This window comes from Pteropus alecto, unplaced genomic scaffold (genome assembly GCF_000325575.1).
Source record: "Pteropus alecto unplaced genomic scaffold, ASM32557v1 scaffold71, whole genome shotgun sequence".
In the NCBI taxonomy this organism is placed as follows: Eukaryota; Metazoa; Chordata; class Mammalia; order Chiroptera; family Pteropodidae; genus Pteropus; species Pteropus alecto.
The window spans coordinates 8,938,743-8,953,466 of NW_006433024.1; the positions used below are offsets into that span (position 1 = coordinate 8,938,743).

The window sequence follows — 14,724 nt, forward strand, 5'->3', positions numbered from 1 at the left end:
ACATCACGCCACCTTTAGAAACTAAAGGGGTAAGTAGAGTAGGAAACAAGGGAATATGAAGTAAAGAAACATATACGAATTCAATATTTGTAGTATTTCAAGGTTTTCAGATTAGCAAACACATCCAAGATGTTTCTACTTGATATTAGGCTGCTTTGTGTAACTTTTTCTTTTGCTCATCTTAGTACTTATTTACTACAGGACAAAATTAGCACATATTGTTCATTGTGTTCAAGTGCTATTCTGTTTTCTAATATGCTAAATCTGATCGCCCCAAAAATGAGGATATTTTTACATCTATAGGCTAAAATGGCAAGGTTAAGTATAAGCAGACAGTAAGCACTTAACAACTATTTAGTGAATGATTGAGATTACAGATTTATACTGGCAAAAGACTCAAAATTAAAGTATCTAAACTCTGACTAAGCTTTCCAGTTGATAAACTGTTCAATAGCAATGTGGGGGGTTTTTTTTTCGTTTCTCTTTAAAAAGCAAAAATATCCTAAAAACGAAAGAACTCCCCAAATGAAAAACTCCAGTCACTATTTAGCAATACTAATTCCAATTTTTCAAATAGAATCAGCCAAAGAGTTGTAACGGGTCATTGAAATTTCAAACAATTCAATGGCAAGAATTTCAAAGAGGTTTGGATGTATTTTTAAACTATCCTAGATCGCTGTCAAAACCAATAATAACTTTGTAGGGCAGCCATGATTTGGAAGTCTCTTTTAGTTTAGACATTTGTCAATCATGAATGCCTTTAAAAATCACCAACTCCCCCTAACCCACTGAGTTTTGAGAAAATTTTAAATCCAAAGACATAGCTCTAAATTACATTGTCCCCACTCGCCGCACTAAAATTTCTATTCTAATAAGAAATTTCTCAATTCGGAGTTCACAAATCACGAGAAAAAGAAAGTACATACACATCTAATTCCTATTGGTTTTTTGGGGAAAGAAACCTTAAGTATTTTCTGTTATTTGCAGCTGCCTTAACAGCAAACGACAATTAAATGTGTGAACAAGGTTGTCAGAGCAACACTTGTCATTCACACCACTTATGGAAAGGCGCTCCAAGACTTACAGAAGCACTAATTAAAATTAACGAAAGATTCTCACGAAGACTTGTCAGAGAAGTATATTTTGTCATTTGCTCTTTGAGATGGAGGAAAACCAAACAGTCTCGAAACTCAAGAGTTTTCACTGTAAGGTCTAATTCCAACCCACCTGCCACTGACGAACTGGGCCCAGATGCTCTGAAAGCAACTCATTAAGGTAAGAGTTCCAATTCCTTAAACATAACACAACCATTCAAAAAATGATTTGATGGGGAAGGAGGAACGAATATTCTCAGAAATCAGAGGAGAAAGGGGCAGGAGAATGTATCCTCTTCACAGATGAGCCGAGAAAGGTGCAAAGTCTTACTGGTAGTTACTTGATATATCGCTCCACTGACCTTTTCTTTAACTCAACGTGAAGACACTCAAAACGAGAGCAATACTGAATGATATTACCCACCTCGAGCCCCAAACCCAGGAAGACTCTTACACAAAACACAGGCGAGCCTTACTCACCTGGGGCCCGCAGAAGTCCGCTGTCCTTACGTAGAGCGCACCTTTCAGCAATACGCCTTGCGATTGGTTAACTCGGGAGGAACTCTGAGTTCTATTGGCTAAGGAGGCGGGAGTCTGGGGCTGGCTCTGACAGGCCCACTGATTGAGTTCCCAGAGTTCCTATTGGGTCAACGCGGGAAGCTCCAAGATGGCGGCAGCGGCGGCCAGCGGCACTGGCACCGGCACCGGGAGTACTGGGTCCATAGCGGCGGCAGCCAGCAAGAACAATGTCACTAGTTTCCAGAGGAGGAGTCCTAGAGCGAGCAGTACTGACAGCGGCGGCTCTCGACTGGTGTCCATCGCGGGCACACGACCGTCAGTGCGGAATGGACAGCTGCTGGTATCAACCGGGCTCCCAGCCCTGGACCAGCTCTTAGGTCGGTTGAGAACTGAGATCTGGGCTCAGCAGAGGGACAACTTAGGGAGGGGACTTACTGGGTGAGCTACCCTGATCCCACATCTCTCTCTTTCTGACCCCGTAACCTTCGAACGTGGAGTGGATAGCCCTGTCAGAAAAGATGGAGGGGAGGAGGTGTTGCATGGAGACTTCCAAATGCTGTTAACTAAACCTGTTTTAGTGCTCCCACTTTCTATTCTGGTTCCTGCCCACTAGCCTTTTTCTAGATTACTACGTGCTTTTTACTCTGGTCAAGGGGAATAATTAATGTTTGGACATGGTTTGGCCTTCATCGCTAGAATCCCCACCTGGTCTCTGAATACACCCTTCCTCCACCTCAGGCAGGTCATGGTTTGGACTAACCTACAAAAGTTTGTCATTGGGAGAGGTGGGCTTCATTAGAAAATGCTGAAAAAAGTAACTTCCCGTCTTTCACCGCCAGGCTGCTTATCTCCCGGTTCTGAATCTTTATAAACAAACCATATTGGCTTTAAAAGAATGATTTTTAAAGACTTACATGGATCCAAAGTACTTAAAGCCTGTCGTTGAGAGTGACAGTCATACACGTCTCTGCGTTAAATGCTTGTATATGTGATTTTTTTTTAGATTTTTCTCTACATACTTTGCTTCCCAGAGTTACGTTCCAGACGGTACGTTTAAAGTTAACTTATATTTTAACGAGAAAAGTGCAGTTCTTAGGCTTTCCTATATAATCTCTAGAATTTTTCATGAGAAGCCTGCTAAAGAATATGCTTTTTTCATAACATGTTGAAGGGATTGACCAGATTAGATTGGTAAGACAGAGCTGCTGTGTTAATAAAAATTATAAATTAATTACTGTCTGAATGCTGTTTCATTAAAAATGGTCTGTTTATATTTAATAACTTTAATAATGTTATGTGTTTCAATTAAATTTTGTATACTTTCATAAAATATTAGAAATGCCATTGCTTGTACTTGTGCTTCACTGGACATTTTCTCTCTGTACTTCCCCTCTCCCCACCCTCCTGCAAGGTTTAGTGCAAAGGAAAGTGACAAGGCAAGCGACCTATAAGAAAGAATATAATTTCTTGCTTCTGTTATTTCATGTCCTTAACTGGATCCTGGTTATTTCTACTTAAATTTAAGTACTTTCACTTACTTGTTTCAATTCTATTGCCTTCCTAAATTGCATAGTACTGTAAACAAAAATGATTCAGAATATCTAGTTAGCAAATATTTATCTCAACATTTTTTACCTTTTAAGCCTTACTTGGGTGTGACCCTGTATTTGAGCTTAAAATTTGGAAGCTGTTTCTAGTGTATATGTATATTCAGTGAGAATATGTAATGTCATTCACTTGATCCTGAAACTCTCTGAACAAAAAGGTCACATTTCTAACGTTATACCTTCAGTTCCTCACTAGAATAATTAAATGTGCCTAGCACAGTTCCCATCACTTAGATTCTTAGTAAGTTCTTTCGTTATTTGTCCTTTCATATTATTTTTTTAATTTAATTTTATTTTTTCAAGTTTATAGTAGTAAGTTCTTGATTGAAAGAAAAATAACGCGTAGGAAAAAAAAAACCTGCACAAGAGTTTATGCAACATGTAGGACGGAATTATGTGTTTTAGCACTAAAAACAGACTCAGATTAAGTGACATGAATAGAGTCATAAAATCAGTGACAGTCTGGGCTGATCTTTAGGCTCTAAATTTAGTGCTCTGCATATCCTACAGCTGTTTCAAATTTTTGAGAACTCTTTTAACCATTTATTGAACCTGATCCTAATGATTTAACTATAATCTCTTGAAGCACTCATTAAAAAGGCAACTCAAAGCAACTTCCCCATGTGTTTCTACAATGATACAAACTTAAACTGTAATTTCAACATTTTTCAGATTTTCTTGGGAATACTCTAGTATTTGGCTGTAACAAGCATATGCTAAAGATTAGACTTCATTAAGATGATTGAAATATTAGTTTTTGGATATTTTAAATATATTTTACATGTATATAGTTAATTCTCAAAGTGCACAAAGGTTGAAGTTGTAAAAGGAGTTGCTACAGTTGAAATAATACATATGTGCAGAAGTATTTTAGTTGTTAACTTCTTAATGGCATATTTGTATATTGATGTTCTATTTTGTATGGCCCTTTGAAGCAATTTCGTTTTATATGTTTTTCATTAAAACATTATTTGAAAATGAAAATTTGACTGCTAATGTGTATACACTTAGGTATAAGCAATTCGGATGATGTTGTTACTCTAAAATGTTATTTGACTCAGTGTGTGACAAGCCCAATAATAACCATATTGTGACAAAAGGTAATGCTAGTAGGATCTTCTATCAGAATGATGAAACTATACTGTGATATTGTGATTGTTGCCTAAATATATCCTGTGGTTACAGTGTGACAATAAGTACTGTATTGTTACTGCCATGCAATGCAGTGATATTTTATTACTGCTACTGTGACATTATTGTAATTTTAAGCATAGATGCAAAGTATGTTTGAAAGGCATCATACAGGCTAATTGAATTTTAGTCATTTAATAATATGTAAATATTTCCATTGCTTACTCCAAAAGAAAAATGTTTTTATAAATTTGAGAATTCCCTATATTTACATCTTTTCAATATGATCTATCATATTAAATGTCTATCTTGACAATTTTATTATTAGATATTAATACATATTTCCCAAATTGGCTACATTTAAATTTTTCAAGTTCCAAGATTTCCTAATCCAGGTTCTTACCTTCCAGGAAATTTGTTGTTATTTGATGACACTATATGTAAATATTCCATTTTTCTTCTTCCAGGAATTTTCAAAGAGATTATAGTGAGTAAAAGATTCTAACAGAATTTCTTTTTTCCTAAGATATAATGTACAGTCCATTTTAGGACCATTTTGTCTAATCTGGGGGAATTATCCCCCAACCTCATCCTTCAAAAAGATACTTAAAGGGTGACTTCAGGCTTGACTGACTTAACCTCTTTGCTGTTCAGAACTTATTAAATTTTGATAGTCAAATGAATGGAAAGTACGGACTTGGGGTAAATAATAGTCCAGGAAAAGTATTTCGAAGAAGCTGAATGGTAGCTACCTTTTTCAACACTGATATCAAAACATACATACTGGTGGACTAATTTTTTTTTGTTCCACTGTATCTTAACCTAGAGTGTGGGGTGATGTACATTGAGTTTGGACTATAAAATAATCCTGGTTATAATATTTTAGCAACTAACAGGTATACATTTAAGGAAAAGTAGCTTATTTCTTTGTACTGCTATGTAAAATTATTACATGTGATTTAATCTACACTATTCTCACTGTGACATTATTGTAATTTTAAGCATAGATGCAAAGTATGTTTGAAAGGCATCATACAGGCTAATTGAATGTTAGTCATGTTCATAGCTGTTTCTGTTTTGATTCCCATATTTGCCTAGTCAATAATTGTGATAATCAAGAGTTGTTAGAATGTTTCATTCTCCTAGAGAGGGAAGAAAAAGATTTATTAATGAAATAACTGCAATTTAATTTGAGGTGTGACAAAGTAGTTAAGGATATTGCTATGAACCAAAGAAAGTATATGAACTTGTTTTTTACATTATGTTTTCCCTAAAATGCCTTTCTATAATTTTAGCAAAACTATTTCTTTATAGAAAGCACCGGAAAGGACTAGTATGAATCACTGTTATCTTTCCTGGCTTTTATTTCTTTTCCCTTTTATTTTCTAATTTTGAAAAAAGAAGTGCACTTGTTGTAAAATAAGTCATCACTCTGGGTCTTTATATTCTAATATATTAATTTGAGCTTATATACCCCAAATTTATAGTTTCATTAGAGATTTGTTTTAGGAAGTATGTTAGGACTGAATTTTCTCTTTGAAAGAATATTGATGTCATTTTCTATTCCCACAAATTTTAAAAAACCTTTTCCCTTATTTTAAAAATCATAAAATAGAAAGATACTGTCACTTAATCACAAGATCTTACATTTTCTCATAAAGATTTTTAAAGTATTAGATTTTTTCTAATTTTAAGACAAAATGTAAAATCTCAATGAAATTAATACTTTAAAATATCAAACTTGCAAAGTATCCTCAAGCTTTCAAACTCATGTAATCTTACATGTTGATAAAATGTTCCACCTGTTATTTTAGTAAGGTGGAAATAAATATAATTCTTAAAAAGTAAAACCAAATGTTCATTTACTTAGTGACATAGAAAGTGTTGATTTCTGTACGATATGATTAAAGGCTAGAGGAGGCAGTAAACAAGACCATTTTACTCCACTGTATGTATTATAGAAAAATATCATTGCTTATGTCATTACTTACCTGTCAAACATTTTAGTAGGCTTTTAGGAAAAGATTTATATTTTAATTGGGAACTGTAAGTGTGAAATCTGTGTTGCTTTTGAAATTAGATAAAATTAATGGGTTATTGATTTTAAAGATAATATTAAAAGCTAGCTTTGTTGAATATATTAAGATATCCTGTCATGATTGGTTAAGCTTTTAAATTTTCGCTGGAGACATAGCTACAAACTTATTCTAACTTACTCTAGTTTAAAATATAGCTAGAATCTCAGTATATCATGTGAGGTATATCAAAATACCTTATATGGAGATATTTTGGGGAAATGGTGTACAGTCGTGTCACACTGAAGTCAAATTTGGAAGACTACAAGAAATGTGCTGCTCTATGTGTGTGTGTATCTGTGTGTCAAATCATTTTACCTCATATACATAGAATTAAAGCTTGATTTAAAAATAGTTAATAAGGCGGATTCATCTTATTCCCATAATCAACCATTACTAGGGCAAATTCTAATCTGAGTCTAGTGAATTTACTAATAGAGCCCATTAGAAAAAAAATTGCATTTTTGTAAAAGAATTCCTGATGGGATATTAATTTGGCTGATAAGTGATTAAAATGTCCCCCATTTTATAATGTTTTCAGTAGTGAACTTTTCCAAACATTAGAATTTTAGTGTACATGAGATTTTGAAAATGAGTAGTAGTTTCTGAATTATCGAGAGCAAGTGATTATATTATTATAAAAAATTACCTTCTGGGCAGTCTAATTTACAGTTAGGTGATCACCTTTTATAAAACAACAATATAATTTCAGTGATTTGTGCTAATTAGAAAATAATTGCCAGAATGATGAGGGTTCTAGGTAAGTGGCCTAGGTATCACTTCGTTTAATTGGAAAAACTATTCTTTGACCTGTTCTCATCATCCCCCTGTGAATAACATTCACAAAATATATTTAATTCTCTATTCTTTTGTAGAGAGGCTTTACATAAATTCCTAATTTAAGAAGACATGAATGTGGACCCAGGACAATTTAGATAAATCTAAATCCTTCCTATAAAAAATAGGTTAAGGAAGAAAGGCAACTACCTTTTTACAGTACCTGCTTAAGACTGACACTGCAATGTCTGTTATGTTCTTATATTTCATCTTATATTCACGAAATGGAGATTAAATAGGTAAATGTTTATTTTTTAATGTAAGGGAAAGTAAGAGTTGAAAAGTGTGATTTTAAATGTTCAAAATGAATTAAAAAGTTAGCGGGGGTCTATATGTAGCATAAACTATTAAACATTTAACCTAATCTTGTCCCAAAGAAAACTTTTTTGCTCCAATCTCTTATGGCCATTACCATATACAGTTCAGTTTATGCTAATCTTTTAGTCTGAACAACAATTGAAGTTATCCTATGTAGTCTGATATAACCAAATACTAATATGAAGAAAATTATCTAAATATGAAATTAAAATACAGATTTGATACTATAACAATCTACTTAAAAATATAACAATGCCCTGGTTTCTGCTTTTTTGTATGTTTTCTCCTCTAACAATTTGGAAATGTTTTATTTATAGTCATAAAGTTGCCAGATGTGCTCTGTATGACATGTATGTTACCAAATTTCATATTCTTTGAAATATAACATTTATGCTACTTACAATGCAAAAAAAAATTATCAAAGGAAATTTTCATACTAACTTTTTCTATATAACGTTTGCCACTACAAACTTTTTTTGGGAGAAAGTTTGTTATTGGTGTTATAATGGTTATTTCACAATTTTATGTCCCTCAAAACAGTTAAAACATTCAGTTACATTGTCTTCAATTGTCCAACAATTTTGAATAGTTTATTTAAAATCATACTTTAAGTACATTTTATTCTTTAAATGTACTCGTTAGTGTTTGTAATATTAATTATAAAGAGTAATATTTTACAAATGTTTTACAAACAAAATATCAGTGGTTGAATGTCAACTTTTTAATGCAGTTCTAGTTTCTTAAAACTTGATTTTTAATAAATCTCTACTTGAGTTATACATTGATGATCATATCCTAATTCAGATATTTAAAAGAACATTTTTAGTAATACTGAAAATGTATTTTGTGCTTGTGACTTTTTTGTTTGAATTGACAAAAATATATTTAGAGCATATTGGACATTATATATATATTATTCATAATGAACAAGAATCAGTTTTTATTATCATATTTTTTTTCCTCTAAGGCTTATTAAATTTGAGGATAATAGTAAAGTGAAATTTCTATTTTAATACCCTTTCTTCGTTGTATTTCTGTAGTAGTTACTGTGCACATTTAGGTCTTGGCTATTGAGTTAATTTGTTAACATGCTAAATATAGCATTATTGGAATGCTTAACCACAGTTATGTTAACTGCTGCATGGTCCTACCACAAGAGAAAGAAGGATAGTACAGTATATTATGAAAGTAATTGTAATGTGTAGTGTATAATTACATATAATATATAATTATTTCATAATAGCACCTTAAGCAAAGTATTGCAAAGGTAACTAAAATGTTGTTTTCAACAGTAATTTTAAAATTATTGAAGTACCTGTCCTTGCTAAAGCCTAACTTTTATGCTAAAGATAATGTGAAAATGTAGATTAATTTTCTTTTTGGTTTTTGTTTTATTTCCAGGTGGAGGATTGGCCGTTGGAACCGTTCTTCTAATCGGTTAGTGCATCGTACATACTTCCTCTTCCTGATCTGTTGTGCATAATGATTTTATAGGTTTTCCTATTCAGAAATTAAGTATTTAACTCTCTGCAGGAGTTAAGGTCAATTAGAGAGGAATTGCCTTAAATTCTAACTTAAATCCAAACTTGAAATAAAGTAGGCAAGTATATATGATAATGTGGCTCTTATAATTTAAAAATGTTCGCAGGGCATTGTGCTCCATTAAAAAAAAAAGACTGAAATTAATGCCAATTGTTTTTTTTTTGAGAATCTTGCATTTAGAGTGGGATTATTACAGTAATTAGAGAAGTCGATGTACTAATAAGTATTACATATATATATCACAGATTTTTATCATGCTTATTGAAAGAAAAGTAACAAACTGATAAATTATATTTTTGTTCATCTTTAAAGGTACAATGGTTCTTATTCAAATATACATTCATACCCCTGTTTCCCTTATTTTTTAGTTTTAAATCAGAGAATCTTGAAATTGAAGTAAACCTGGCAGGTACATAATCAAAGCTCCCATCTAGCCACAAATCACTTTTCCATAATCTTTGACAGATATCAAATACCCTTTGAGTACCGGTTATCTAGTTTAAGGGACTCAAGACTTTACAAAGCAATGCTTTGTCGTTGAAAATGTTATGATTTATTGGAAAGTTCCTTTTATTAATGTTTAATCCATCTACCTATAACTGATTTTTTGTTCTTAGTTTGTCCTCTGATATAATACAAAATTAACATACATAATCTTTCACATGACACACTTAAAATATTTGAAAATAACTATCTTATCACCTCAAATATTTTCCAAACTAAATAGACATAGTTTCTTAAAGTGGTTTTTATATATCATGGTTTTCACCCTGGTTTTTCTCTCATCACATCTGGTCTGGCATTGTCTCTTCAGCTGTACTCTGAACTGAATGAATACAATATTACAAATTTAGAATGACCTATACTAAATTTGCAGAAATGGCGATATCTGTTACGTTTTTTAAAATTTATCTTTTAGTAAATAAAAAATGATCAAAGGATGTTATGGGGAAAATGCAGTTTTTATATAAATAAATACACAAAATACAAAAGGATATGTAGAAAAAAATACCTCATTCTTCTTAAATACTACATAGGATTTCATTATATGGGTATGCATAATATATCTAAATCATTTTCTAATAATTTTAGGTTAACTCCATTTTTCTATTGCTAACAATGCTATTGTGAAAATCTTGTACATAAACATTGGATACATATGTAAATATCTGTAGAAAAAAATTGTAGATATAGACTTGCTTGACTGAGGCATGTTAAATTGTGTGAGATATTATTAGATTGCTCTCCAAAAAGATCATGCCACTTTATACTTCAATCAACAGTTCCCTCACCCTTGACAACACTGTATATTACCAAACATTTTAATCTTTACCAGTCCAAACAGGTAAAACTTAAAGAACGGCATTTCATCATTTGAACCTGGATTTTTTTTTTTTGATGACCAAAAATTTGGAGAATTATTATAATGCTTTAAAACATATGCAGCTGATTTTAATTATTTTCTCCATAGGAAGTATCTGTGAATGATACTAAGAATCCAATGATGATTGATACTTCATTCAACAAATGTTCATTGTAAACTCAGGCATTTGCTAGACATTGGGGTTACAAATATAAATAAAATAACTCTCTTCCCTTAAGGAATTTTGCATCTTTTGAAGAGACATATGTAAAGCAAATAATTACAATATAATAAGTTTATAGCATAATAGATGTGTTTATTTTGTTATAGTTTATCATTGGTTGTTAGTACAAGGAACTGCCATTGAGTTTCGTATATTGAGTTTTGCCAGCAAATTTTGAATAGTTTAGAGTCACTTGAACTTTCTAAGCAATCATCTTCTGCAAATATTGACAATGTTATTTATAACAGATTTTGGTATCTTGGATGTGAATGCTTCCATACAAAATACCTAAAAGTATGGGCGTGGCTTTGGGCAAAGGATAGAAGGATTTGGAAGAGCATATGAGAGAAAGGATAAATTGCCATGAACAAATTTTTGGTGGAAATTTGTACTTTGAAGACACTGCCAATGAGGGCAAAAGGAAATGAGGTCCATGTTACTGAAAGCTGGAGGAAAGGAGTCCTTGTTATGTAGAGGCTGAAAGCTTAGTGACTTTGTCTGCAGTTAAATGGAAATAAAGCACATACCTAATGAACTTGCTGATCTAACCAAGGAGATTTGCACGAATAATGAAGAAAAATTCAAGAATAACTAAAACACAGTAACAGGTATTTTTAAAAACTATTTTTGATGAAATGTCAATTCACCAAAATATGCTAAGTATAATACAAAATATTATACTATGTATAAAACAATAACTATTTGTTAAATTTGTGATCAAATAAAAGAATAAAAATTATAAAGCAAAGGTCTTGCCTTTATATTCTTTCCATAAAACTTATTTTGAATCTTCTATTATTTATGCCCTACTGTCATCTTCTTCCAAGTGTATAAGATTTTTAACAATATGTATAACAAGTAAATTTAGTTTTTTCATTTATTACCTTGTTTTTATTAGAAAACCTTAAAGCAAACTTTGCAAGCATTTTTAAGTTCTTGGAAAGATTAGGTTAACAGGAGTGTTATCTTTGTTATGATCTGTACAATAGATAAAATCTGCCTTAAGAAATAAATGAATAGTTCTAAATACAAAATAAATATGAAGATTTAATATTAGTGGTTAGGAGCCTAGGGCATTACTATATTGCTTATCACTCAAAGATTTTTTGTTTGTTTCAGAAGAGAAAATTAAAGCATGCAGATGATTTGCCTTAATAACTTTCACTATAGATTATCAACTTCTTAACCACTTTTTTCTTGAAGTACATTACACATTTACCAAGACAATTCTGCGTATGTATAAGTGTGTACATGCATGTGAATTTGGGCTTGCAGAGTAGTGTATTTACAGTTTCAGTAACAGTGTAGCTATGAAAACTAGAGATAACTTTAGGTAGGTCTATTTTAAACCTTTTCAGTACAACAAAATAAATTAATATAATACATAAAAGGTGATTTTCTGAGAAATAAATTGAAGAAGGACCTCCTACATTTACCTAGAAAATTGAAGGTAAACTTTTTTTTTTTTACTCTATTTGAGCTAAACTGACAAAATACACTGGGGAGCAAGATCTCAATTGCTCTGTGAAGAGACTTCTTAAAACATGTTTTATTCCTTAGTACTAAAATAGTCTTCGAGATATTTTATATTTAAATTGTTTTCTGTAGGTCTAGTACATGAGTAAATTTGAAACACTCGAAAGTATCAAAAGTAAAGGGAGGACATAAATATTTAGTGTTTATACAGCTTCTTTTTAAATAAAGGCTCGATCTGTTTGTGGAGATACTGAGCATCAAAAAGATTTAGTAGAAATTGTCAGTAATTAAAACACAAGTTATATGACATTTATGAATGTTTTATTTTTAAGTTAATCTCTCTATATAATTTTAGTAATAGAAGTAGCAAGTAAATGACATGTGATTAGACAACTAATTAGAACTAGTTATGAGTGTATTTTTATATTTATTTACTAGTGTATTTTTATATTTATTAACTAGTTATGAGTGTATTTTTATATTTATTTTTATATTTATTTATTGTTGTATAACAATATTACCACAAACTTGGCAGCTTATAAACAACACACATTTATTATCTCACAGTTTCTGTGGGTCAAGAGTCCAGACTCAGCTAAGCTGGGTGCTCTACAAGGTGACAGTCAGATGTCAGCCAGAGCTGAGTTCTCACCTGACAGCTTGGCCATTGAAAGATCCGCTTCCAAGCTCACTTGTTTGTTGGCAGCATTCAGTTATTTGCCGGATGTCACCCAGAGGCTGCCTCTGCATAGGGCAGCTCAACATGGCATCTTATTTCTTCAAAACCAGTAAGACAGATGTTACAATCTTATGTAATGGAAATGACATCCCGTCACTTCTGCCATATTCTTCCAGTGAAAAGCCAGACACACAGATTCCACCCATACTCAAGGAGAGGAAATTATGCAAAGGCATGAATACCAGGAAATAGGAATCATAGGGTCACCTTAAAATCTGCCACAACTTTCATAATTTTATTTTGTTATTTCATACAATAGCAAAAACTAAGCACTCTCAAGATATCTCTCACCAGATATGATAATATTTGCTTGTCACTTGTCTTCAACCTTTTTGAATTTGCTGAGCTAGGTTTTTCTTCTACATCATATAATAAATTCTGAGCTTTTTTCTTATTTAGCACAAGTTGGCAAACTGCAGCCTGCTAGATGGCAACCTATCTACAAATAAAGCTTTATTGGAATACAACCATGCTTATTGATTTACACATTGTCTGTGCTTGCTTTTGTGCTGTAAGGACAGAGTTAAATAGTTTCAACAGAGACTATATGATTTACAAGCCTGAAATATTTACTTTCTAAGTCTTTAAGAAAAAGCTTACTAATTCTTTTGTATTATTATATTTTTATATTCTTAGTTTATTTTATAGTGGAATAACTTGTTCAAAGACTGAAGTAGGACAAACTGATATCAGGACAGTTCTCTAGTAAAATCACCAACCTTTTGTTTGAGCCATTTAAGCACCTATAATGTGTTTAACAATTAGTATAAATCTTGGTTTTTACCCTTTATGAACTTAAACTGGATGGCGATTGCACATGAAATAACTGTGAACAGCATATATATAATGTGCAGATGTTTATGCAGATGTAAGGTATGGACAAGGCTTAAGTTGTCCCCAATGTTCCCTTGCTTCATTCCATTTTTTTACTGTAGCCAGAATGAACTTTCTGATATGAAAATCTGACCATGACATATCCTTGCTTAAAACTCTCTGTGGTCTCTATTGATCTTAACATAAGTTCCAAGCTCCTTAACTTGGTCTCTAAGGCCTTTAATGATCTGCCACTGCTCATTCACTTTAGCCTTACCTCTCCTCATCCCCTCACCTCCTTCCTTAAGCTTTGTGTTTATCACCCTAAGCTTTTAATTCCATCAAAGTACCAATCTCTTACCTCTCTCCAGGCCTTTGTTTAAGTTCTTTCTTGCTGCTTCTTTTATTCCCTCTTTTCCTAATTCTTAATTATCCCTTAGATCTCCCCTTAGACATGTCTTCCAGAAAGTCTTTCTTAACTGTTTCTTTTCTTCCCCTCATCCCCACTTAGTATCCTTTCTGTGTACTTCTGTAGTATTCTTTATTTACCTTATTGTGGCTCTCATTATACTGTATGGAAAATACCTGCTCACCTATCTTTTTTAGTAGACTGTAAGCTTTGTAATCATGAGAATCATGTAGGGGCACAAGGAATAAATGAATGCATGAATGAATTAGCTATTTGAAAGCCTGGCTGAAAACAACTTATAGTGCTATGAAATAGGTAGTTCTGAAATATTTTGAGCATGAAGGCATTATGAAGGATATACTGTAGGAATAAAGTAAACATTTGAAGTGATAGAAATACTTATTGTCCTAATCTAAACGTGAGATGATATTAGTTACTACACTTTTAAAACTTTAATCATAAATTTACTACTGTAGTTTGATGGCATAACAATACTACCTAACTCTTCTATTTCTGCATTTCATTATGTATATAATTGTTTAGCTAGCTATGCTTACACTTCTGATATGAAATGCCAT

The 14,724-nt window shown here is 32.2% G+C and overlaps 2 protein-coding genes across 6 annotated transcripts in view; one reads left to right on the forward strand and one right to left on the reverse strand.

Moving 5' to 3' along the window:
* The window catches only part of IMMP1L (inner mitochondrial membrane peptidase subunit 1), a 59,940-nt gene extending 58,234 nt beyond the window's left edge, over nt 1-1,706 (reverse strand). For 2 of the 4 annotated variants that reach the window (XM_006907999.3, XM_006907998.3), the window contains exon 1: nt 1,575-1,706. The gene's annotated coding sequence lies outside the window, so the exon portion shown is untranslated. Of the gene's footprint in view, nt 1-1,456 lie in introns of all 4 variants that reach the window. The other 2 variants (XM_015586411.2, XM_015586410.2) reach the window with 2 other exon arrangements.
* A 14-nt stretch (nt 1,707-1,720) lies between these two features.
* The window catches only part of ELP4 (elongator acetyltransferase complex subunit 4), a 196,702-nt gene continuing 183,698 nt past the window's right edge, over nt 1,721-14,724 (forward strand). For both annotated transcript variants that reach the window (XM_015586315.2, XM_025044148.1), the window contains exons 1-2: nt 1,721-1,990; nt 8,983-9,018. In XM_015586315.2, the coding sequence (XP_015441801.1) occupies nt 1,762-1,990; nt 8,983-9,018 (265 nt within the window). In that variant the 5' untranslated portion in view covers nt 1,721-1,761. The remainder of the gene's footprint in view (nt 1,991-8,982; nt 9,019-14,724) is intronic.